Here is a 27636-nt window from a genome sequence, read left to right on the forward strand (position 1 = left end):
TTCACTGACCAGTCATGGCAGAGTAGCCCGGTCACGTGATTTTCACTGGCCAGTCATGGCAGAGTAGCCCGGTCACGTGATCTTCACTGACCAGTCATGGCAGAGTAGCCCGGTCACGTGATCTTCACTGACCAGTCATGGCAGAGTAGCCCGGTCACGTGATCTTCACTGACCAGTCATGGCAGAGTAGCCCGGTCACGTGATCTTCACTGACCAGTCATGGCAGAGTAGCCCGGTCACGTGATCTTTTTCTTATGTACTAGAGTGGGGCGATAAGGACAAAAAACAATAAATATCCTGAATTGCTGCGACAACGATAAAGAGAACAATAATTGTTACATTTCCCTTTAAACTTCTGCTATTAGTGTGATGGTTGTAGCCATCAAGTGTCTCATTAACAATCACCCATATTAGCAAACATATTGTATTTCATTTTAAACTTCACATTTCTCTAGTATAGGCTACTTATCATAATGAACGATATCAACAAAATGCCTGCAATGTGTGGTCGGTGTCTATGAGTGGTCGGTGTCTATGAGTGGTCGGTGTCTATGAGTGGTCGGTGTCTATGAGTGGTCGGTGTCGATGAGTGGTCGGTGTGGTCGGTGTCTATGAGTGGTCTGTGTCTATGAGTGGTCGGTGTGGTCTGTGTCTATGAGTGGTCTGTGTCTATGAGTGGTCAGTGTGGTCGGTGTCTATGAGTGGCCGGTGTCTATGAGTGGTCGGTGTCGATGAGTGGTCGGTGTGGTCGGTGTCTATGAGTGGTCTGTGTCTATGAGTGGTCGGTGTGGTCGGTGTCTATGAGTGGTCTGTGTCTATGAGTGGTCAGTGTCTATGAGTGGTCAGTGTCTATGAGTGGTCAGTGTCTATGAGTGGTCGGTGTGGTCGGTGTCTATGAGTGGTCGGTGTCTATGAGTGGTCGGTGTCTATGAGTGGTCGGTGTCTATGAGTGGTCGGTGTGAGTGGTCGGTGTCTATGAGTGGTCGGTATGAGTGGTCGGTGTGAGTGGTCGGTGTCTATGAGTGGTCGGTATGAGTGGTCGGTGTGAGTGGTCGGTGTCTATGAGTGGTCGGTGTCTATGAGTGGTCGGTGTCGAGGAGTGGTCGGTGTCTATGAGTGCTCGGTGTGAGTGGTCGGTGTCTATGAGTGGTCGGTGTCTATGAGTGGTCGGTGTCTAGGAGTGGTCGGTGTGTGTGGTCGGTGTCTATGAGTGGTCGGTGTCTATGAGTGGTCGGTGTCTATGAGTGGTCGGTGTCTATGAGTGGTCGGTGTCGAGGAGTGGTCGGTGTCTATGAGTGGTCGGTGTCTGATGAGTGGTCGGTGTCTATGAGTGGTCGGTGTCTGAGTGGTCGGTGTCTATGAGTGGTCGGTGTCTATGAGTGGTCGGTGTCTAGGAGTGGTCGGTGTCGAGGAGTGGTCGGTGTCTAGGAGTGGTCGGTGTGGAGGAGTGGTCGGTGTCTATGAGTGGTCGGTGTCTATGAGTGGTCGGTGTCTATGAGTGGTCGGTGTCTATGAGTGGTCGGTGTCGAGGAGTGGTCGGTGTCGAGGAGTGGTCGGTGTCTATGAGTGGTCGGTGTGGTCTGTGACGATCATTTTGGTTTATCGTCCCAGCTCTAGTTTTAACCATGTTTTGAGGCTGTACTGTGTTTGTTTACTAACATTGGAGTCAAACAATCTTATATATAGGATATCAAGAGGCATTTAATGGCTATATGTCATCAATTTCAAACTGTCAGCAGTTTGTGTCTAACTGACGGCCAGACGGAGAGAGATGGTGGCCAGTTGGATAAGATGTTCTCCTCCAAGCTGTTTAGATCAGGGGTTGGTGTCTGACTGACAGCCAGATGGAGAGCGATGGTGGCCAGTCATAAAAATAGGATTGTGAAAGACCTTCTGTCTCTATACAAGATGGTGTGTTTATCTGTTCCAGAGGTCCCAACTCCAGTAAGATACAATAATAACAATAATGACTTGTGGTTTATTGACAGGTTAATGGTAGTTATGTGTTATGGCTGACCCTGTCCTGTGGTTTGATAGGAGATTTGGGGTCGTGATCTCTGACCCTGTCCTGTGGTTTGATAGGAGATTTAGTACTGTAGTACAGACCATAACTATTACTAAAGGGTAGTACTGTAGTACAGACCATAACTAAAGGGTAGTACTGTAGTACAGACCATAACTAAAGGGTAGTACTGTAGTACAGACCATAACTAAAGGGTAGTACTGTAGTACAGACCATAATCATAACTAAAGGGTAGTACTGTAGTACAGAGGTCCCAGCAGCTGTTTATATTATATGTTTATGTTATGTCTGTGTTCCAGGGGTCCCAACCCCAGCAAGGTGTTACAGCAGCTGTTGGTCCTGCAGCCAGAGCAGCAGCTCAGTATCTTCAACGCCATGAGAGACCGCCTGAGAGACAGGGGAATACTGCCCCCTGCTGCCACGGAGGCGATGTAGAACACACACGCAAGAGGGGGAGAGTGTGTGTGTGTGTGTGTGTGAGAGAGAGAGAGGGGAAGAGTTTGGCTGTGTGTGTGTGTCTGAGAGAGAGGAAGAGTTTGGCTGTGTGTGTGTGTCTGAGAGAGTGTCTTTGGCTGCTTGTGTGTGTGGCCTGCACCTTCTTCCAGACACTCATCCCTCATCTGCCCAGCGTCTGTTTTTTTTTATTTTCTTGTTTCTAACCAGTCGTTACTGTGAACTAAAGATGTTGCTCCCAGCATCACGGAGTTACCAATAACAGCAGCCACAACACGTTCAGACTGTCATAGCTGGGACCTGCATGAGTACCTAACTACACAAACAAACTGCATCAACCGACTGTTATGCTACCAAGCTAGCAGCAGCGTCAACCGACTGTTATGCTACCAAGCTAACAGCAGCGTCAACCGACCGTTATGCTACCAAGCTAGCAGCAGCGTCAACCGACCGTTATGCTACCAAGCTAGCAGCAGCGTCAACCGACTGTTATGCTACCAAGCTAGCAGCAGCGTCAACCGACCGTTATGCTACCAAGCTAGCTAGCAGCAGCATCAACCGACCGTTATGCTACCAAGCTAGCAGCAGCGTCAACCGACTGTTATGCTACCAAGCTAGCAGCAGTGTCAACCGACTGTTATGCTACCAAGCTAGCAGCAGCGTCAACCGACCGTTATGCTACCAAGCTAGCTAGCAGCAGCATCAACCGACCGTTATGCTACCAAGCTAGCAGCAGCGTCAACCGACTGTTATGCTACCAAGCTAGCAGCAGCGTCAACCGACCGTTATGCTACCAAGCTAGCTAGCAACAGCATCAACCGACCGTTATGCTACCAAGCTAGCTAGCAGCAGCGTCAACCGACCGTTATGCTACTAAGCAAACTACCAGCAGCAGCCGCAACCGACTGTTATACTACCAAGCTAGCTAGCAACAGCATCAACCGACCGTTATGCTACCAAGCTAGCTAGCAACAGCATCAACCGACCGTTATGCTACCAAGCTAGCGAGCAACAGCATCAACCGACCGTTATGCTACCAAGCTAGCGAGCAACAGCATCAACCGACCGTTATGCTACCAAGCTAGCGAGCTAAAGACTAAAGGCTGCGTTGCTCTGACCAGAATGTCTTCCTAAACAAAATGGATCCTAACTAAGCACACAGATAGGGGACAGTGGATGACTGACTGACTTGACGGTTTCTCTACGGCTGTACGGAGAACATTGCACTGATTGTGTAGCTGACTTGAAGAAAGAAATGCGATAAAGCTTTTTACAATACAAGGCTATCAGCGTATCCTGGGTTAGTGTCTTGGTGTTGGCAGTGGTTCTAAAGCGACAGCGAGGTTGTTGTATTCACTAGACACCAAACGGAGAGGAAAAACGGACTGAAAACAGGGAGGGACCTGACCTGAATTTGTCCAACAAGAAAAGCCTGTTTTTAACTTTCTGTTGCCCCTACGGTGTGAAATACGACCCAGAGGACAAAAAAAAAATATGTGTTTTTGTATGTCAGCTGCTCCAACGTGTTTTCAAGATACTAAAATACACTTGACTTAGGCTTTGGCCGTTTAGTATGATCTGTCTATCTGAGATAATGGTGTTCACTAAACTTAATATAGAACTTCTTTAATTTTTTTTAAAAATGATAAAAATGTAAAACATGAAGCATGTTTCTAAGTTCTATTGTTCATTACTGCTGAAAACATTGCCCCCCTCTATATGAACTTGTTTTAGGTCCTAGATATACCTATACCTGTAGGTATTGGCAATTAACCTCAACCTTGAGATAGCTGGAGCTTGTGTGTAACCTTGGACGTAAACAAACAAACGCAGTAACTATAGCAACCAGCACACTGTTCTTATTTCCAATGTATTACTGTACATAGAATATAACATATATATTTAGCTGAACAAAGATCTAATATAAAATCTGTGACTTGTCAAAATATACTAATATGGTAGCCCTATTATAAACACAACAATTACATGGGATGTAAATAGTAATTTGATAATATACCTATGTATATACATACATTGAGTGTACAGAACATTAAGAACACCTTCACTAATATTGAGTTGGGCACCCCCTTTTGCCTTCAGAGCAGCCTCAATTCGTCAGGGCGTGGACTCTACAAGGTGTTGAAAGCGTTCCACAGGGGATGCTGGCCCCAATGCTTCCCACAGTTGGGTCAAGTTGGATTGTGGTCCTTTGGGTGGTGGACCGTTCTTGATAAACACAGGAAACTGTTGAGCGTGAGAACCAGCAGCGTTGCAGTTCTTGACACAAACCGTCGCGCCTGGCACCTACTACCACACCCCGTTCGAAGACACTTTGTATGTGTGCCCTCCCCCCATTCACCCTCTGAATGGCACACAGACACAATCCATGTCTCAAGGTTTAAACATCCTTCTTTAACCCATCTCCTCCCCTTCATCTATATGTCTCCTCCCCTTCATCTACATGTCTCCTCCCCTTCATCTACATGTCTCCTCCCCTTCATCTACATGTCTCCTCCCTTTCATCTACACTGATTGAAGTGGATTTAACATCAATAAAGGGATCATATCTTTCACCTAGATTCACCTGGTCAGTCTATGTCCTGGAAAGAGCAGGTGTTCTTAATGTTTTGTACACTCGGTGTATATACACATAAGTTGAACTGGTGTCTGCTGCTGTGGGGAACGTGTGGGGGTAACTTAAAACATTTACTTGAGATTGTGAGGAAATAATGTTGTGCTTCCTTCCTGTCTATAGCCTGTTTTAACCAATGAGTTTTAGTTCCACTGTATTTGTCATCCGGTGTCCATTCCAACTCACTTGAGCTGAGCCACTCCCCAACGGTTCTACTTCTTACTAGACTCAATGTTTTGTCAAACTGTGTAAAGAAGAACAATATTTTTTTAGAAGTCTACCTATTTGTTTGAATTGCTCTTAGAAAATTATTTAATTATAAGGTAATATGCAAGTGGTAACATTTGATGTTAGGATTACAGTGTGAGACTTAAGTACAGTAGGGGTGGGTGTGTGTGTGTGTGTGTGTATATATAATACATATAAAATATATTATATTCAGAAGAATAGTTGTATCTTTCAGCAATATTTCATCTTTAATATGCAAGGGTTGAATTTATGAAAATAATATGGATGGGATTTCTGTGTTGGGCTGATATTCAATCAAACACACAGTACAGGAAAAAACTGCACTGTGGAAGAAGAAAAAAACCATTACTACTGTGCAAAACTTGAAAAACACTATTTTAAGTCATGTGATTCATAGACCATGTTTACTGGGTGAAGAAAGAATCAACAAAATAAAACTCACTTTGATTTGAATGAGTTCATGAAAGACTGCTGTTTGTTTTGTTTTTAAATATTGGAAAACTTTTTCCAGATTTATTTTTCTTTTCTTCCTCGTCTGGTCTTTGATTGAATCGGACCCATCTGTTCTGATTAACAGAGAGAGAGAGATTCTTCCTGAGACGTTTACCAAAGCACGGTCCACATTTTAGAACCACTGTCTTAACTCCCCTAATGAATGATACAGTAGTCACTCCTAGCCTGGATAAACCAGACTGAAAGCTGGTGAAAGCAGCGTTCCAATCTGGGTTCACCAGGCTAAGCAACTCCCACGGTCATTCCCAAACAGACGGAGCCCTCCTTCGCTCTCCCTTGGCCCTTGTTCGACCCCTATAGCTGATCTGAAAAGGACCTCGTGTGGACACGAGAGGTTTTTTTTTGTGTTTAGTTTGGGATAAGGCCTAAGTGCTGTAGGACCCTAGCCTGGTTCCAGATGTGTTTGTACTGTCTCGTCATCTAATCTGATCATTATCACAAGACATTAAAAATGGTCGTAGGAGTTGCAGGAACTCCCTTTTTTAATGAACTGTGTACAGTAATGCCTGTCTTGTCACGTTGTCCTGTTCTCAGTACGTATCCGTTTATTGTTGGGTATGTCCTACTGGAAAACCAAAAGGAAATTAGCCTGGTTCCAGATCTCATTTTTGCTGTCCTAGTGCAAACTCCTATGGCATGTCATTGTTACGCTGCTGTAGGAGTTCACAAGACAACACAAACAAAAATGGGACCAGGCCGAAAGGAAATGGAATATCTGCTGTGTTGATTTGATTCTCCAGGTTTTTACCAATTTTTAAATTGATTTCCTCCAGAAGTTCATTTTATTTTGTGCTTCCTGGCTTCTTGAAATAATAACCGTGTGGAGTTCTGTGGACTCGGGACCAATTCTCTACTGTATAATTGTCGCTTCTAAAGCCTTCCCCATGGCGTGATGGCTCCTCTATTGGTTCCTCCTTGGCTTTACAGATGTCTCTTTGTGGAAACTAAACTGTCCTCTCGCTTGTTAAAACACAACTTGTGGATTATACTCTCTTAGAAATAAAACGTTTTTTTTTCTTCGTTTTTCCCAATAGGAGAACCGTTTTTTTTTGTTGTTCCAGGTAGAAGAACCCGTTGGTGGTGATAAAGGTGCTATGTAGAACCTTGCGTTTAGTGAAAGGAGAAATAGTTATTTTCAGATGGTTCTCCTATGGGGACAATCGAAGAACCCTTTTCTGGTAACACCTACATTTTCTAAGAGTGTACTGCATGTGCGTTCAAAACAACCTGACCAAAAGTAGAGCTAAAAATAGCTCTAAAGATTGTGGTCAAGCTTACGAGACTTTCTAAGCGTTGATAAGTTATTATCATAACTTAAGTTAGTAACTTCAGTTATCGCGTGGTTTAAGTTATAATATTGTGATTATCAGTTCTGTTAATATATAAGCCCAATACTGTTGGTTAGCACAGTAGTATTGCAACGAACTTGACCTAAAGTGTCAGATATTTGTCAGGTATTATGCATTTGAAAAAGTTGGGGGTCTCATATGTCTTACTTTTTATAATTTTTCTTTTGTTTTTTTAATTGTATTTTGTGTGTGTGTGTGTATAGACGTGTAAAAAAAATCTTTAACAAAAAACAATATATTAAAAAATATTTTAGAAAACACATAAAACCACAGGGAGATGTTTTCCTGATAAATGATCTGCTATTTAATGAACATGATGTTATGTTATGTGCCCTTAAGGAAACACAAGAATTGTTCTCATATCTTCTTTTTCTCCAGCCTCATTTGCTAAGATGTTTTATTTTTTATTAACATGTTCATCCACTCGGTGAACACTGGCTCATTAGATATGTTTGAATGTTTAACACAACACTTCGACATTTATATTTTACGTTTTATTTTATTTTATGTCTGGTGCTTAATCCCTCTTATTTCAGCCGTGTCACTCAACAGTCTCGGTGACCTTTACAAGTAGGTACATGGAAATACAAGGCCGTCTCCCAGGCACTGTAAGGCTTTGTCCCATAGGGGGGGTTGTACAAACGAGCTTTCCCACAATGCATCTAGGAGGGTTCTTTCTGACCCGTTCACATCGGCAACACACACCAATCATCCTGTGACAAACCCATCCTATGTAACCTTTTTAGGTGGAGTAAAATAAAAAAATATATGAAGAAAAAACTATATGTTAAATTGTATACCTTTTCTCTTGGCTTCTCTGACATTTTTGCCCGATATCTGACATAATATACAACCATGTCTTATCTATCTCGCATTTGTAAATCCCTTTGTCACAATTCTCACATTTTCAAAGTTGCCTTTAATGAACTTTTTCACAGTATTTTGTAACATAATGAAGCTGATTTTGTACAGAACATGGTAGTGAAAAGAAATCTACCTCATCCGTTGCCTTTTGACATAACGGCACCACCTAGTGTTGAAACACAGCTTTTTATTAGCATATATCTCTATACCTCATCATCGCATTTGATTTGACATAGATTTAAATGAGCATATATCTCCATACCTCATTATCACACAGTTTATACTTATTCCCCCATTTCTTCAAATGACAAAAAGACCTGCTTCCCCACTCCAATAGCAGGATTCTACCACTCAGAAGCATATCTTGGTCTATGTAGAGACTCTTTGATCCTTGTATGTAATTGACAATCAATCTGCCCTAGAATTGGATTGATGTCCTGCATTTCTGTATCATTGGCTCTTTTTTTGGGATAGAATATTTAACATCCTAAAGGAATTGTCAAACCACATTCCAAACCGCCTCACCTCAACATCCTCTCCTCCAGTTCTGAGTCATTCTTGATAGCTGGAAAGTCACAGCAGGTAGCCTAGTGGTTCGAGTGTAGAGGTGGCAGGTAGCCTAGTGGTTCGAGTGTAGAGGCGGCAGGGTAGCCTAGTGGTTCGAGTGTAGAGGCGGCAGGGTAGCCTAGTGGTTAGAGTGGAGGGGCGGCAGGGTAGCCTAGTGGTTAGAGTGGAGGGGCGGCAGGGTAGCCTAGTGGTTAGAGTGTAGAGGCGGCAGGGTAGCCTAGTGGTTAGAGTGTAGAGGAGGCAGGGTAGCCTAGTGGTTAGAGTGTAGGGGTGGCAGGGTAGCCTAGTGGTTCGAGTGTTGGACTAGTAACCGACAGGTTGCAAGTTCAAATCCCCCGAGCTGACGAGGTAAAAATCTGTCGTTAAACCAATGTTCCCAGGCCGTCATTGAATATAAGAAAATATTCTTAACTGATTTACCTAGTTAAATAAACCAAAAATAAAAAGTCACGGACCACCACTGGTGGCTGTCTTATAACCCCCTTTCTTAAGGGGAAGGGAATTTCTGCGTACTGATGCGTGGTATTTTTCCCACCCATATAAAGTCTTTAATAATACCATTATAATGCTTAAAAGGTTATGATGGAATGCATATCGGGAGCGTCATTGATATTAGTGATGCGCTGGTCAGCTGTTTGTTCAACCGCATCCAGCCTGGATGCTCATAACCCATCCGCAACTGCCGGACTAAATGTGATCGTGAAAATCTGCTTGAAACTTAATTTCCGATAATTCGATAGGCTATAGTTGTTTGTCAACTTGGCTACAAATAGATACATGCATCTTCTCTTCTGTCATTACTTGTTGTCCTAGAAGACGAAATCAAACCTTGCTCACCAGAATAATGTCATACATCGATACAATGAACGCTTCAATCGAGTAGACGTTGGTAAAGCTTTCTCTGTCAACTCTGCATCTTTCGTGGAGCAAAGACATTTAGGGACCGGGGAGAAAATGTAATAACAAAAAAAGGGTGGGGGTTTTTTTGTGTGCAAAATGTCCAAATGACATCGTTTTGACTGGTTGTAAGGAAACAGAAACCTGTGAAAACGACCCAACATGTTTCTGATAAGATTTCAGTTAGGCTTGAATGCCTATTGTATGTGTACTATCAGCTTTTATGACGCTGATAAAGAAGTCACCTTTACAGACGGCCCCTAACTGTGGATTCGCATTCTCTCAAATTGCTGAAAGAAATTAATCGTATTTCTCAGCTCCTGTTCCTACATTTGGTGTATCACTGTACTTCAAGAAATGCTTAATTCTGAAGGAGTTAATATTTAGATTGTGTGAGAGGTTATAGACCTACAGTCAGTGTCCATTTAACCAATCGGAACAGTAGGCTACAGTTCCCTTGACGTGCCATAGACCTACAGTCCAGTGTCCATTTAACCAATCGGAACAATAGGCTACAGTTCCCTTGACGTGCCATAGACCTACAGTCAGTGTCCATTTAACCAATCGGAACAGTAGGCTACAGTTCCCTTGACGTGCCATAGACCTACAGTCAGTGTCCAGCCTCCTGGAAGGATAAATCATCAGCATCGTTAGCCAGTTGAAGTTGGACATTTACATACACTTTAGCCAAATACAATTAAACTCAGTTCTTCACAAATCCTGACATTTAATCCTAGTAAAAAAATCCCTGTTTTAGGTCAGTTAGAATCACCATCATCATCATGTATTTTAAGAATGTGAAATGTCAGAATAATAGTAGAGAGAATGATTTATTTCAGCTTTTATTTATTTTCATCACATTCCCACTGGGTCAGAAGTTTACATACACTCAATTAGTATGTGGTAGCATTGCCTTAAAATTGTGTAACTTGGGTCAAATGTTTTGGGTATCCTTCCACAAGCTTCCCACAATAAGTTGGGTGAATTTTGGCCCATTCCTCCTGACAAATCAAATCAAAACATCAAATCAAATGTATTTGTCACATACACATGGTTAGCAGATGTTAATGCAAGTGTAGCGAAATGCTTGTGCTTCTAGTTCTAACAATGCAGTAATAACCAACGAGTAATCTAACCTAACAATTCCAGAGCTGGTGTAACTGAGTCAGGTTTGTAGGCCACCTTGCTCGCACACACTTTTTCAGTTCTGCCCACAAATGTCCTATGGGATTGAGGTCAGGGCTTTGTGGTGGCCACTGCAATACCTTGACTTTGTTGTCCTTAAGCCATTTTGCCACAACCTTGGAAGTATGCTTGGGGTTATTGTTCATTTGGAAGAGCCATTTGTGACCATTTGTGATGTCTCGAGATGTTGCTTCAATACATCCACATTTTCCTCGCTCATGATGCCATCTATTTTATGAAGTGCACCAGACCCTCCTGCAGCAAAGCACCCCCACAACATGATGCTGCCACCCCTGTGCTTCACGTTTGGGATGGTGTTCTTCAGCTTGCAAGCATCCCCCTTTTTCCTCCAAACACAATGATGGTCATTATGGCCAAACAGTTCTATTTTTGTATCAGACCAGAGGACATTTCTCCAAAAAGTACAATCTTTGTTCCTCCAGCATCTTCACAAGGTCCTTTGCTGTTGTTCTGGGATTGATTTGTACTTTTCGCACCTTCCTGAGCGGTATGACAGCTGCGTGGTCCCATGGTGTTTATACTTGCTTATTATTGTTTGTACAGATGAATGTGGTACCTTCAGGAATTTGGAAATTACTCCCAAGGATGAATTCTTTTGATTTTCCCATGATGTCAAGAAAAGAGGCACTGAGTTTGAAGGTAGGCCTTGAAATACATCCACAGGTACACCTCCAATTGACTGAAATCATGCCAATTAGCCTACCAGAAGCTTCTAAAGCCATGACATAATTTTCTGGAATTTTCCAAGCTGTTTAAAGTCACAGTCAATTTAGTGTATGTAAACTTCTGACCCACTGGAATTGTGATACAGTGAATTTTAAGTGAAATAATCTGTCTGTAAACAATTGTTGGAAAAATGACTTGTGTCATGCACAAAGTAGATGTCCTAACCGACTTGCCAAAACTATAGTTTGTTAACAAAAAAAATGTGAAGTGGTTGAAAAACGTGTTTTGATGACTCCAACCTTCCGACTTCAACTGTAGAAGCACTAGGCAGAAATCGCTCTACCATTTCCTGGTTGCTAAAATTAGAATAGTTCGCCTAATTTCAGATTGTGACCAACAAGAGAAAATCACTGTACCATCTAAACCGCTGTGAAAAATATATATATATATTTTTTAGCTGTATGAAGCTGGTGTACAAAACCGAAAGTAAAAGACGCCAAAAAAAAAAAAAATGCACGGGAAGCATAGAAATATAAGTAAAAGACGCCCCCCCCCCTCCCCCAAACTTAAGCATAGAAATAGTGCACATAGAGCAGATCTACCGTTTCTTAGAACTTTGGTACAGATTTCAGGTCTTCCAAAGAGTTTCATATTGCAGTTTTAATGAAGTTAAATTAACGGAGACAGAGTTGTATTATAATGATGCACACATACATATTTATTTATAATAAGAAGACACAAAAGATGAAGACCGAGTTTTATTATAGTTTGAGTTTGCCTACTCTACGCCCAGTCCACATTTGAGTTTTTATGATATATAATAATTGTGTGAACATACCATGGACAAAGACTGACACTTGTCATTGAACGTTGATCCTAACGCCTGAGTCTGTGTCCTGAATGTAGTCTGTCAGTATCTACTCCCTAGTCTGTCAGTATCTACTACCTAGTCTGTGTCCTGACTGTATTCTGTCAGTATCTACTACCTAGTCTGTCAGTATCTACTACCTAGTCTGTCAGTATCTACTACCTAGTCTGTGTCCTGACTGTATTCTGTCAGTATCTACTACCTAGTCTGTCAGTATCTACTACCTAGTCTGTCAGTATCTACTACCTAGTCTGTCAGTATCTACTATCTAGTCTGTGTCCTGACTGTATTCTGTCAGTATCTACTACCTAGTCTGTCAGTATCTACTACCTAGTCTGTGTCCTGACTGTATTCTGTCAGTATCTACTTCCTAGTCTGTCAGTATCTACTACCTAGTCTGTGTCCCGACTGTAGTCTGTCAGTATCTACTACCTAGTCTGTCAGTATCTACTATCTAGTCTGTGTCCTGACTGTATTCTGTCAGTATCTACTACCTAGTCTGTCAGTATCTACTACCTAGTCTGTCAGTATCTACTGTCTCCTGACTGTATTCTGTCAGTATCTACTACCTAGTCTGTCAGTATCTACTATCTAGTCTGTCAGTATCTACTACCTAGTCTGTCAGTATCTACTATCTAGTCTGTCAGTATCTACTACCTAGTCTGTCAGTATCTACTGTCTCCTGACTGTATTCTGTCAGTATCTACTACCTAGTCTGTCAGTATCTACTGTCTCCTGACTGTATTCTGTCAGTATCTACTACCTAGTCTGTCAGTATCTACTCCCTAGTCTGTGTCCTGACTGTATTCTGTCAGTATCTACTACCTAGTCTGTGTCCTGACTGTATTCTGTCAGTATCTACTACCTAGTCTGTCTCCTGACTGTATTCTGTCAGTATCTACTACCTAGTCTGTCAGTATCTACTACCTAGTCTGTCAGTATCTACTACCTAGTCTGTCAGTATCTACTGTCTCCTGACTGTATTCTGTAAGTATCTACTACCTAGTCTGTCAGTATCTACTCCCTAGTCTGTGTCCTGACTATTCTGTCAGTATCTACTACCTAGTCGTGTCCTGACTGTATTCTGTCAGTATCTACTACCTAGTCTGTCAGTATCTACAGTAGTCTATCTACTACCTAGTCTGTCAGTATCTCTACCTGTCTGTCAGTATCTACTACCTAGTCTGTCAGTATCTAGTATCTACCTAGTCTGTCAGTATCTACTACCTAGTCTGTCAGTATCTACTACTGTAGTCTGTCAGTATCTACTACCTAGTCTGTCAGTATCTACTACCTAGTCTGTCAGTATCTACTACCTAGTCTGTCAGTATCTACTACCTAGTCTGTCAGTATCTACTACCTAGTCTGTGTCCCGACTGTAGTCTGTCAGTATCTACTACCTAGTCTGTCAGTATCTACTACCTAGTCTGTCAGTATCTACTACCTAGTCTGTGTCCTGACTGTATTCTGTCAGTATCTACACCCTAGTCTGTCAGTATCTACTACCTAGTCTGTGTCCTGACTGTATTCTGTCAGTATCTACTACCTAGTCTGTGTCCTGACTGTATTCTGTCAGTATCTACTACCTAGTCTGTCAGTATCTACTACCTAGTCTGTCAGTATCTACTACCTAGTCTGTGTCCTGACTGTAGTCTGTCAGTATCTACCCCCTAGTCTGTCAGTATCAACTACCTAGTCTGTGTCCTGACTGTATTCTGTCAGTATCTACTACCTAGTCTGTGTCCTGACTGTATTCTGTCAGTATCTACTACCTAGTCTGTCTCCTGACTGTATTCTGTCAGTATCTACTACCTAGTCTGTCAGTATCTACTACCTAGTCTGTGTCCTGACTGTATTCTGTCAGTATCTACTACCTAGTCTGTCAGTATCTACTACCTAGTCTGTCAGTATCTACTACCTAGTCTGTCAGTATCTACTACCTAGTCTGTCAGTATCTACTACCTAGTCTGTGTCCTGACTGTATTCTGTCAGTATCTACTACCTAGTCTGTCAGTATCTACTACCTAGTCTGTCAGTATCTACTCCCTAGTCTGTCAGTATCTACTACCTAGTCTGTGTCCTGACTGTATTCTGTCAGTATCTACTACCTAGTCTGTCAGTATCTACTACCTAGTCTGTGTCCTGACTGTATTCTGTCAGTATCTACTACCTAGTCTGTGTCCTGACTGTATTCTGTCAGTATCTACTCCCTAGTCTGTCAGTATCTACTACCTAGTCTGTGTCCTGACTGTATTCTGTCAGTATCTACTACCTAGTCTGTGTCCTGACTGTATTCTGTCAGTATCTACTACCTAGTCTGTGTCCTGACTGTGTACTACGCCCTCTGTCAGTATCTCCCCCCCGGCTGTCAGTATCTACCCTCTGTGTCCCCCCTGTCTCTGTCAGTATCCGCCTCTCGTATCCCCCTGGCTCGTACCGCCCTCGTACCCCCCCAGGCTGTGCCGCCCTGTCAGTACCCCCCGTCTCGTATCCCCCCCGTCTCGTCACCGCCTCGTACCCCCGCCCGGCTCGTGCCGCCCCTCGTACCCCCGCCTCGTTACCGCCCTCGTACCCCCCGTCTCGTACCGGCCTCGTACCACCCCCCGTCTCGTACTGCTCTCATGCCACCCCCACCCGTCTCGTACCGCCCTTGTACCCCCCCGTCTCGCACCGCCCTCTTGCCACCCCCCCCTCGTGCCGCCCTCGTACCCCCCCTCGTCCCGGCCTCGTGCCCCCCCTCGTACCGCCCTCATGCCACCCCCCACCCGTCTCGCCACCGGCCTCGTGTCCCCCCCCGTCTCGTCCCCCTCGTGCCCCCGTCTCGCACCGCCCTCGTGCCACCCCCGTCTCGTACCGGCCTCGTGCCCCCCCGTCTCGTGCCTCGCCCTCGTACTCCCCCCCGTCTCGTACCGGCCTCGTGCCCCCCGTCTCGTACCGGCCTCGTGCCCCCAACTCGTACCGCCTCGTGCCACCCCCCCGTCTCGTGCCCCTCGTGCCCCCCGTCTCGTACCGCCCTCGTGCCCCCCCCGTCTCGCACCGCCCTCGTACCCCCCTCTCGTCGCCCGCGTGCCCCCCGTCTCATACCGCCCTCATGCCACCCCCCGTCTCGTACCGCCCTCGTGCCGCCCCCCGTCTCGTGCCGCCCTCGTGCTCCCCCCCTCGTACCGCCCCGCCGCCCCCCGTTTTAACGATCATACAATTCCGCAAGTTTTTTTAATAAATGTTCATATTACATAGAGTTGAGTTACTGCTTTCAATATGTCAACAAACATATAGAAACGTACAAAAAGAGTTATTGACAATATGCATTTCTTCTCCCCTCCTCCTCTTTTCTCCTCCTGTCTACTCCTCTCCCCCTTCCCTCCCTCTTCTCCTCTCCTTTCCTCCCCTCTTCTCCCCTCTTTTTCTCCTCTCTTCTCCTCTCCCCCTTCCCTCCCCTCTTCTCCTCTCCTTTCCTCCCCTCTTCTCCCCTCCTCCTCTTTTCTCCTCCTGTCTACTCCTCTCCCCCTTCCCTCCCCTCTTCTCCTCTCCTTTCCTCCCCTCTTCTTCTCCCCTCCTCCTCTTTTCTCCTCCCCTCTTCTCCTCCCCTCTTCTCCCCTCCTCCTCTTTCTCCTCCCCTCTTCTCCTCCCCTCTTCTTTTCTCCTCCTCTCTTCTCCTCTCCCCCCTTCCCTCCCTCTTCTCCTCTCCTTTCCTCCCCTCTTCTCCTCCCCTCTTCTCCCCTCCTCCTCTTTTCTCCTCCTGTCTACTCCTCTCCCCCTTCCCTCCCTCTTCTCCTCTCCTTTCCTCCCCTCTCTTCTCTCTTCTCCATAGTAAACGGTTACTACAGTAGAAGTGGGTCAGCATCACTTCTCTCCTAATCTGTCATTTGTGTAGTAGCTCTTAATTGCGCTTTAATCTTAACACTACAGCTAAAGTGGTGAGTGGAAGGGTGTGTGTGTGCGGAATTAAATTCCTCAGTGTGTAAAAGTGACGCCAGCCGGAGAACAGGGCTGAGAAAAAGGCAGCAGAGAGAGAGAGAGAGAGAGAAAAGGAACAGCAGGTCAGAAATCAGCTCAGTGGGAAAATTGGAAAACACTAATCAAACAAAAACACAATAATTATCTATCCAAAATGGAGATGTATGGGTGAACTACTTCTCCAATCTTTTTGGCTCTATGACAAAGAACAAACAGCAAAAACATGTACATGATCAAATACAAATCTTAGAATCAACTATTAAAGACTTTAAAGACTAGCAGAACCCACCGGATTCTTCAATTACCTTGAATGAGCTACAGGACAAAATACAAACCCTCCAACCCAAAAAGGCCTGTGGTGTTGATAGTATCCTCAATGAAATTATAAAATATACAGACCACAAATTCCAATTGGCTATACTTATATACTTAAGCTCTTTTAACATCATCCTTAGCTCTGGCATCTTCCCCAATATTTGGAACCGAGGATTAATCACCTCAGTCCACAAAAGTAGAGACAAATTTGACCCCAATAACTACCTGTCACACCGTAGAGATCCTTTTATTCTCTATGTTTGTTTGGTCTCGGGTGGGAAAGTCTTTCTGGTTCTTTGTTTTTGGCCGGGTATGAGTCTCAACCAGGGACAGCTGTCTATCATTGTCTCTGATTGGGAATCGTACTTAGGCAGCCTTTTTTCCTTTTCTCATTTGTGGGTTGTTGTCTTTGCTAGTGGCATGTATAGCCTTACAGAGCTTCACGTTCGTTTCGTTGTTTATTGTTTTGTTGGCGACATTTAAAATAAAAGAATGTACGCTGCACCTTGGCCTGGTCATTTCCTTGACGACGATCGTGACACTACCATTAAATATGCGTCAACAGCAACCTTGGGAAAATCCTCTGCATTGTCATTAACAGCAGATTTGTACAGTAAAAAAACAATGTACTGATCAAATGTCAAATTGGCTTTTTACCAAATTTTACCAAATTACCGTACGACAGACCACTTATTCACCCTGCACACCCCAATTGAAAACAAACAAACCGAAACAAAGGCAAAATCTTCTCATGCTTTATTGATTTCAAAAAAGTCTTCGACTCAATCTGGCATGAGGGTCTGCTATACAAACTGATGGAAAGTGGTGTTGGGGGTAAAACATACGACATTATAAAATCCATGTACACAAACAACAAGTGTGCGGTTAAAATTGGCAAAAAAACATTTTTTTCACACAGGGCCGTGGGGTGAGACAGGGATGCAGCTTAAGCCCCACCCTCTTCAACATATATATCAATGAATTGGCGAGGACACTAGAACATTCTGCAGCACCCGGCCTCACCCTACTAGAATCTGAAGTCAAATGTCTACTGTTTGCTGATGATCTGGTGCTTCTGTCACCAACCAAGGAGGGCCTACAGCAGCACCTAGATCTTATGCACAGATTCTGTCAGACCTGGGCCCTGACAGTAAATCTCAGTAAGACCAAAATAATGGTGTTCCAAAAAAGGTCCGGTCACCAGGACCACAAATACAAATTCCATCTAGACACCATTGTCCTAGAGCACACAAAAAAACGACACATATCTTGGCCTAAATATCAGCGCCACAGGTAACTTCCACAAAGCTGTGAACGAGCTGAGAGACAAGGCAAGAAGGGCATTCTATGCCATCAAAAGGAACATAAAATTCAACATACCAATTATGATTTGGCTAAAAATACTTGAATCAGTCATAGAGCCAATTGCCCTTTATGGTTTTGAGGTCTGGGGTCCGCTCACCAACCAGGAATTCACAAAATAAAAATAAAAAATAAGACTGCATGCAGAATTCTGCAAAAATATCCTCAGTGTACAACGTAGAGCACCAAATAATGCATGCAGAGCAGAATTAACCTCTTCAGTCGACCCTCTACTTTTTTGAACATTCTGTTAAAAATCGCGCAACATTTCAGCGCCCTGCTACTCATGCCAGGAATATAGTATATGCATTTGCTTAGTCTGTGTGGATAGAAAACACTCAGACATTTAAAAAACTGGTTAAATCACTGCTGTGGCTTTACCAGAACGGCATTTACATCGAAAAGCACAGGAAAAACTGATCACTGAAAATGGGGAAAATATATCCATGCGCTACTTGAACCCATTGATAAACGTGAACCACAATTAATTGACTGAGGTTGCAGTACCTACAGCTTCCACAGGGTGTCTAGAGTCTTGTCATTTCCCTTCGAGTTTTTTCTTGGTCAAACACATACAGGACACCGTATCTAATCCGGTCTAGGACCGGATATTTTCGTTGAGTTTCTAGCCGGACATTTTTCCAGACGGACAGCTAATGATCTTTACATCGCCTCCTGATGAATTTTATCGCTTATTAACGTTTACTAATACCTAAAGTTGCATTACAAACGTATTTCGAAGTGTTTTGTGAAAGTTTATCGTCGACTTTTTGAATTTTAAAAAATGACTATACGTTTTGAAACTATGTTTTTTTCGTTTATCACACAGTCTACATATAACGATATCTAGGCTTTATATGGACCGATTTAATCGAAATAAAGACCCAAATAGTGTTTATGGGACATCTAGGAGTGCCAACAAAGAAGATGGTGAAAGGTAATGAATGTTTTCTATTTTATTGTGCGGTTTGTGTAACGCCGAAATGCTAATTATTTTGTTTACGTCCCCTGTGGGTCTTTTGGGGTGTTGCATGCTATCAGATAATAGCTTCTCATGCTTTCGCCGAAAAGCATTTTAAAAATCTGACTTGTTGCCTGGATTCACAACGAGTGTAGCTTTAATTCGATACCCTGCATGTGTATTTTAATGAACTTTTGAGTTTTAACTAATACTATTAGCATTTAGCGTAGCGCATTTGCATTTCCAGAGCTCTAGTTGGGACGCAAGCGTCCCGGGTAGAAGCAACAGGTTAAGCCGATAACCACTAATTATCTAAATCCAGAAAAGAGATGTTAAATTCCACAACCACCTAAAAGGAAGCGATTCCCAAACCTTCCATAACAAAGCCTTCACCTACAAAGAGATGAACCTGGAGAAGAGTCCCCTAAGCAAGCTGGTCCTGGGGCTCTGTTCACAAACACAAACACACCCCACAGAGCCCCAGGACAGCAACACAATTAGACCCAATCCAATCATGAGAAAACAAAAAGATAATTACTTGACACATTGGAAAGAATTAACAAAAAAACAGAGTAAACTAGAATGCTATTTGGCCCTAAACAGAGAGTACACAGTGGCAGAATACCTGGCCACTGTGACTGACCCAAACCTAAGGAAAGCTTTGACTATGTACAGACTCAGTGAGCATAGCCTTGCTATTGAGAAAGGCCGCCGTAGGCAGACATGGCTCTCAAGAGAAGACATATGTGCTCACCGCCCACAAAATGAGGTGGAAACTGAGCTGCACTTCCTAACCTCCTGCCCAATGTATGACCATATTAGAGACACATATTTCCCTCAGATCACACAGATCCACAAAGATTTAGAAAACAAACCCGATTTTGATAAACTCCCATATCTACTGGGTGAAATACCACAGTGTGACATCACAGCAGCAAGATTTGTGACCTGTTGCCACAAGAAAAGGGCAACCAGTGAAGAACAAACACCATTGTAAATACAACCCATATTTATGCTTATTTATTTTCCCTTTTGTACTTTAACCATTTGTACATTGTTAAAACACTGTATATATATATATATATATATATATATATATATATATATATAATATGACATTTGTAATGTCTTTATTGTTTTGAAACTTCTGTGACTGTAATGTTTACTATTCATTTTTATTGTTTATTTCACTTTTGTATATTATCTACTCCACCTGCTTTGGCAATGTTAACACATGTTTACCATGGAGCCCCTTGAATTGAATTGATAGGACCAGGACTGGGAGAGAGATAGGATCAGGACTGGGAGAGAGATAGGATCAGGACTGGGAGAGAGATAGGATCAGGACTGGGAGAGAGATAGGATCAGGACTGGGAGAGAGATAGGATCAGGACTGGGAGAGAGATAGGATCAGGACTGGGAGAGAGATAGGATCAGGACTGGGAGAGAGATAGGATCAGGACTGAGAGAGAGATAGGATCAGGACTGGGAGAGAGATAGGATCAGGACTGGGAGAGAGATAGGATCAGGACTGAGAGAGAGATAGGATCATGCCAGAGAGAGAGATAGGATCAGGACTGGTAGAGAGATAGGATCAGGACTGAGAGAGAGATAGGATCAGGACTGAGAGAGAGATAGGATCATGCCAGAGAGAGAGATAGGATCAGGACTGGGAGAGAGATAGGATCAGGACTGGGAGAGAGATAGGATCAGGACTGAGAGAGAGATAGGATCATGCCAGAGAGAGAGATAGGATCATGCCAGAGAGAGAGATAGGATCAGGACTGAGAGAGAGATAGGATCATGCCAGAGAGAAAGAAGGAGAGGGGATGGGAGCGTTATCGTGTCAGTCAGCCAACCAGCCAGTCAGTGTGACTGGTGACAGCGCTGTGTGACAGTGTGACATTGCGCTGTCTCTGTAGAGAGAATTGCTGCCGTAGTGACTTTATGATTGATGGGGTCTCTGGCAGTTACACACTTGTTGGCCTGACAACAACACCACCTTCTTCCAGACAAAGAGATCCCTGGTTAGAGAGTTTTGGGAAGGGTTAGAGAGTTTTGGGAAGGGTTGGAGAGTTTTGGGAAGGGTAAGGGAGAGGTGTGGGAAGGGAGAGGTGGGAAGGGAGAGGTGTGGGAAGGGAGAGGTTTGGGAAGGGTGAGGGAGAGGTTTGGGAAGGGTTAGGGAGAGGTTTGGGAAGCGTTAGGGTTTGGGAAGCGTTAGGGAGAGGTTTGGGAAGCGTTAGGGTTAGGGAGAGGTTTGGGACGGGTGAGGGAGAGGTTTGGGAAGCGTTAGGAAGAGGTTTGGAAAGGGTTAGGGAGAGGTTTGGGAAGCGTTAGGGAGAGGTTTGGGAATTGTTAGGGTTAGGGAGAGGTTTGGGAAGCGTTAGGGAGAGGTTTGGGAAGCGCTAGGCTTAGGTTATGGAGAGATACCCTTCCCCCCTGATTTGGAAAAGCACACAGCTGTCAACTGTATATAAAGTCCCATAGTTGACAGTGCACGTCAGAGCAAAAACCAAGCCATGAGGTCGAAGGAATTGTCTGTAGAGCTCCGAGACAGGATTGTGTCAAGGCATAGATCTGGGAAATGGTACAAAAACATGTATGCTATAACAGCCTCCACTCTTCTGGGAAGGCTTTCCACTAGATGTTGGAACATTGCTGCTATAACAGCCTCCACGCTTCTGGGAAGACTTTCCACTAGATGTTGGAACATTGCTGCTATAACAGCCTCCACGCTTCTGGGAAGACTTTCCACTAGATGTTGGAACATTGCTGCTATAACAGCCTCCACTCTTCTGGGAAGACTTTCCACTAGATGATGGAACATTGCTGCTATAACAGCCTCCTCTCTTCTGGGAAGACTTTCCACTAGATGTCTCTACTAGAATGTAATTCTATGCTGTAGCGTTAAGATTTCCCTTCACTGGAACTAAGGGCCTGAACCATGAAAAACAGCCCCAGAGCATTATTCCTCTTCCACCAAACTTTACAGTTGCCACTATGCATTGAGGCAGGTAGCGTTCTCCTGGCATCTACCAAACCCACATTTATCCGTTGGACTGCCTGATGCTGAAGTGCGATTCATCACTCTAGAGAACATGCTTCCTTTGCTCCAGAGTCCAATGGAGGCGAGCTTTACACTATTACAGCCGACGCTTGACATTGGTGATCTTAGCCTGGTGTGCGGCTGCTCGGCCGTGGAAACCCATTCCATGAAGTTCCCAATGAACAGTTCTTGTGCTGACGTTGCTTCCAGAGGCACTTTGGAACTCTGTAGTGAGTGTTGCAAACGAGGACAGACCATTTTCACGCCCTACAGCACTCTGCGGTCCTGTTCTCAGATCTTGTGTGGCTTACCACTTTGTGACTGAGCCGTTGTTGCTCCCAGATGATTCCACTTCACAATAACTAGCAGGGCAGAAATTTGACAAACTGACACTCTGGAAAGGTGTAATCCGATGATGGTGCCACGTTGAAAGTCACTGAGCTCTTCAGTAAAGGCCCATTCTACTGCCAATGTTTGTCTATGGAGATTGCATGGCTGTGTGCTCGATTTTTATACACCTGTCATCAAGTGTGGCTGAAATAGTCGACTCCAGTTGCCGTTTGAAGGAGTGTCCACATACTTTTGTATATATAGTGTCCAAAAAGAAAAGTGGTCTCTTGAGCATAGGGAGTAAGTTGGGGGGGGCCTAACTTAACACTTTAAAAAATATATATATTGTGGTTTCATCCTTCACTCCATGAAATGATGACCTCTTCTTAAATATCTGGTCACATGATTCATGATGTGTGGTAGGTTTCGTAGAGAAAAGCTCAACTCGCCCCACTCTCCATTTTCCTTGTCATTGATACACTCCTGTAAATGTACGGATAAAAACACACGGCAAAAAAAACACAGTTGGATCTGCTCTACATGAAACTACTATCAAATAAAAGTAACCAGAAACAATTGCTGGTAAACAAATATACTACTACATACTGCCCTCAGACTAAATGCAAACATAAACTGTAAAGTGATTCATTCACCTGCGTCCCACAACGGTGGCAATGAGAGAAATGAAGACTAGAAATGTGAGTCAATCTATTGGTGTTCATTTACTAATGGTCTGGCCCTGTTCCCGGCCTACTGTCGGGCCGAGTGTTTAAATCATGATGATGGTGCCCCAAGCCTGACTTGCTGCTGTACTGCAGTGGTGTGTGTGTGTCGGTGGGTGGGTGGATGGAGAGTGTTAGTGAGGCGCGTGGCATCGTAGTCATGGAGATATATCAGACCCACATAAAAAGCCTCTCCCTGCACTTTTAATATCAGGACTTTACTGCAATATTAAACAACCTGCAGACAGAGGGAGGGAGGGAGGGAGGGAGGGAGGGAGGGAGAGAGGGAGGGGGAGAGAGAGACAGAGAGACAGAGGGTAAAGGGAGGAGGTAGAGAGAGAGAGGGGGGGAGAGAGAGAGAGAGAGGGGGAGAGAGAGAGAGAGAGAGACAGAGGGTAAAGGGAGGAGGTAGAGAGAGAGAGAGAGGGGGGGAGAGAGAGAGGGGGGGAGAGAGAGAGAGAGAGAGAGGGAGGGAGAGAGAGAGAGACAGGGAGTAGAGAGAGAGAGGGGGTAAAGGGAGGAGGTAGACAGAGAGAGAGAGAGAGAGAGAGAGGGGAGAGAGAGAGAGAGAGAGAGAGAGGGTAAAGGGAGGAAGTAGAGAGAGAGAGAGAGGGGGTAGAGAGAGAGAGGGGTAAAGGGAGGAGGTAGAGAGAGAGAGAGAGAGAGAGAGAGAGGGTAAAGGGAGGAGGTAGAGAGAGAGAGAGAGAGAGAGAGATAGTGAGGGGGTAGAGAGAGGGAGAGAAAGAGAGAAGGGGTAGAGAGAGAGTGGGTAGAGAGAGAGAGAGGGTAGAGAGAGAGTGGGTGGAGAGAGAGAGAGGGGGTAGAGAGAGAGAGGGTAGAGAGAGAGTGGGTAGAGAGAGAGTGGGTAGAGAGAGAGAGAGGGGGTAGAGAGAGAGTGGGTAGAGAGAGAGGGGGGGAGAGAGATTGAAAAATAAAGCTGCTTTATGGGCCTGATAGAGTGTGTTCCTATCAGGGGCCATGCTGCATTAATCTAGTAGTCGCTCGTATTCTCTGTGTTACCATGAACCAGCAGCTGGGAACCCATGTGGAGGCAGTGTCTTCTACATGGAACCAGTCATGAAGCTGCCGAGGTAAATGATCAGAAAACAGCGTCAGCTACCCCCCTACTTTTTTTCAATTTCCGACTGAAGACATACCCAAATCTAACTGCCTGTAGCTCAGGCCCAGGACCAAGGATATGCATATTATTGGTTTCATTTGAAAGAAAACACTCTGAAGTTTGTGTAAATGTGAATTGAATGTAGGAGAATACAACACAATAGATCTAGTTTAGATAATACAATGAAAAAACCATACATTTTTTCATTTTTATGTTGTATCATCATCTTTAAAATGAACAAGACAAAACAAACATTCAGATAGGATGATGGGGACAATTTCAGTGAAAAACATAAGAGGGCAACAGTACTTGTGCAAAGTTTCAGTATGATAACTTCCAAAATGAGTGTGCTACATGACATTTATCATGAAGTCACCCAGGCGTCCCACAGAAGTAGCCCAAATGTACCCAAGAACAACAGGAGGGTGGATTATAAAACCTAGGACAATAGGAGGGTGGATTATAAAACCTAGGACAATAGGAGGGTGGATTATTAAACCTAGTACAATAGGAGGGTGGATTATAAAACCTAGTACAATAGGAGGGTGGATTATTAAACCTAGGACAATAGGAGGGTGGATTATAAAACCTAGTACAATAGGAGGGTGGATTATAAAACCTAGTACAATAGGAGGGTGGATTATAAAACCTAGGACAATAGGAGGGTGGATTATAAAACCTAGGACAATAGGAGGGTGGATTATAAAACCTAGGACAATAGGAGGGTGGATTATTAAACCTAGTACAACAGGAGGGTGGATTATAAAACCTAGGACAACAGGAGGGTGGATTATAAAACCTAGGATAAAAGGAGGTTTGAATTTATAACCTAGGACAAAAAGAGGGTGGAATTTAGTTCCTAGGACAAGAGGAGGGTGGAAATGTCACGCCCTGACCTTAGAGATCCTTTTATTTCTCTATTTGGTTAGGTCAGGATGTGACTAGGGTGGGCATTCTAGTTTTTCATTTCTATGTTGGCCTAGTATGGTTCCCAATCAGAGGCAGCTGTCTATCGTTGTCTCTGATTGGGGATCATATTTGGCAGCCTTTTTTCCACCTGTTGTGTGTGGGATCTTGTTTTTGTATTGAAGCCTTTTACACTACAAAGCTGCACGTTCGTTTTGTTACTCTTTATTTGTGTTGACATACTGCTGGTCCTGCTATAACAGATGACATACTGCTGGTCCTGCTATAACAGATGACATACTGCTGGTCCTGCTATAACAGATGACATACTGCTGGTCCTGCTATAACAGATGACATACTGCTGGTCCTGCTATAACAGATGACATACTGCTGGTCCTGCTATAACAGATGACATACTGCTGGTCCTGGTATAACAGATTACATACTGCTGGTCCTGGTATAACAGATGACATACTGCTGGTCCTGCTATAACAGATGACATACTGCTGGTCCTGCTATAACAGATGACATACTGCTGGTCCTGCTATAACAGAGGACATACTGCTGGTCCTGGTATAACAGATGACATACTGCTGGTCCTGTTATAACAGATGACATACTGCTGGTCCTGTTATAACAGATGACATACTGCTGGTCCTGGTATAACAGAGGACATACTGCTGGTCCTGGTATAACAGAGGACATACTGCTGGTCCTGTTATAACAGATGACATACTGCTGGTCCTGTTATAACAGATGACATACTGCTGGTCCTGTTATAACAGATGACATACTGCTGGTCCTGGTATAACAGATGACATGCTACTGGTCCTACTCGGCTCGGGTTAATAGAATGCATCTAAGGGAAACCAGACGATAATCTGTAAAGCCCCCGAACCCAGCAGGCGGCAGCACAGTTTATAAACCCATCTCTAACCCGACCTATCCCACTCCTCTACCCGGGATTAGATTAGCAACTCTGCCCTGTATGGAAGGCTGGAACAACACACTAGTGTGTGTGTGTGTGCTTGTGTGCGTGTGTGTGTGTGTGTGTGTGTGTGTGTGCTTGTGTGCGTGTGTGTGCGTGTGGGTGTGTGTGTGTGCTTGTGTGCGTGTGTGTGTGTGTGTATGTGTGTGTGTATGTGTGTGTGTGTGTGTGTGTCGGGAGGTAACACATAGAGAGAGGTCAGACGAAACAGCGTAAGGTGCTTGTGTGAAAGGGGGATTTGCTGCTTTGCCTTAAGTGTCTCTTTTAATTGGTCCGCCCTCCACAGCACACAGAAAGGGTGGCCTTGGTCGATGAAAAGTGCCTAGACCGGCTAGCCAGCGCAGTCCCCCCTGGTTGGTCCCACCCTTTCGCTCTTCCAGTCCTGTTCATTCAGTAGTGAAGAGACTGGCAGGTGTTAGGAGAGCTAGCGCAGGGCTATACAGCCGCACTGAACCCAACGACCGCCGTCGTTTCAGCTGGCGCGCTTCTCCACACCATCATTCTGTACCATGTCTTTTTTTTCCCCCCCAGAAGGTGTATGTGTGAGGGACACGAGGAAGACAGAGATCTGTGAGGGTTGAAGAGGAGATTCTCCAGGAAGACAAAGAAGTTAAGAGGGAATTTCGACAGTGGATGACAGACAGCTGGGCTCGCCTGGCAGTGCCCCCCGGTGGTGTGCGTATGTGTGAGGCTCCCGTCGGTGTTTGAAGTAGCGAAGGACGACCTGCAGCATTGTGTGTGTTTGCCCGGTTTACGTCAGTGTGTGTGGTTCCTGTCGGTGTGTGTTGTAGTCCAGTGCTGGACCAGGGAGAACCACTCTCCTCTCTCAGCTCTTACATGGCAAAGTTTCTGGCTGAGTTACTGGGATGTACTCTACCAGACAAGGGCACTTCACCAGGAATGTTCCAGGTAAGACAAAAGATGTGCTGCCTTTTAACGGGTAGCTTTCTGCCTTTCACTCATTGTGTTTTAATGTCCGGAAGTGTGTGTGTGCGTGTGTGTATATGTGTGTGTGTGTGTGTCTTTGTGTAGGCAGAGAGAGGATTTCTCTGAGGTTAGGTAAACATCCAGACAGACAGACAGACAGACACATCACTGGGTTTGCTATGGCAACAGGAGCTGTTGCTTTGTTCATGATTGTGATTGACAGTTGCTATGCTGTCTGTATTGATTCTAACAGAGTGGCTCATAATCTGTTTCCCAAATAGGACCCTATTCAATTTACAGGGCACTACTTTTGACCAGGGCCCATAGGGATCTGTATAGGGAATAGGGTGCCATTTGACCAGGGCCCATAGGGATCTAGTCTAAAGTAATACAATATAGGGTGTGATTCAGTGATGGGGAGGGGAAAATTTATAGTTACGTATTGCAATATTATGTTTGTACAATATTAAAACGATATTTTACCCCTAGTTTCGATTTGTAAAAATTATAAACACTTTTAATAGTAATAATAATAATAATAATATAATAATATTGTATCTATATATACAGTAGCAGTCAAAAGTTTGGACACACCTACTCACTCCAGGGTTTTCCTTTATTTTTACTATTTTCTACATCGTAGAATAATAGTGAAGACATCAAAACTATGAAATAACACATATGGAGTCATGTAGTAACCAAAAAAAGTGTTAAA

At 44.2% G+C, this 27636-nt stretch overlaps 1 protein-coding gene across 1 annotated transcript in view; it reads left to right on the forward strand.

Annotated features, from left to right (window-relative positions):
• Nucleotides 1-5810, forward strand: part of LOC115122973 (phosphatidate cytidylyltransferase 1-like) — a 69191-nt gene extending 63381 nt beyond the window's left edge. The window contains exon 12 of the mRNA XM_065011117.1: nucleotides 2267-5810. Coding sequence (XP_064867189.1) covers nucleotides 2267-2458 — 192 coding nt within the window. The 3' untranslated portion in view covers nucleotides 2459-5810. The remainder of the gene's footprint in view (nucleotides 1-2266) is intronic.
• Nucleotides 5811-27636: the final 21826 nt, after the last annotated feature.

Source organism: Oncorhynchus nerka, linkage group LG27 (assembly GCF_034236695.1).
Source record: "Oncorhynchus nerka isolate Pitt River linkage group LG27, Oner_Uvic_2.0, whole genome shotgun sequence".
Lineage (NCBI taxonomy): Eukaryota > Metazoa > Chordata > Actinopteri > Salmoniformes > Salmonidae > Oncorhynchus > Oncorhynchus nerka.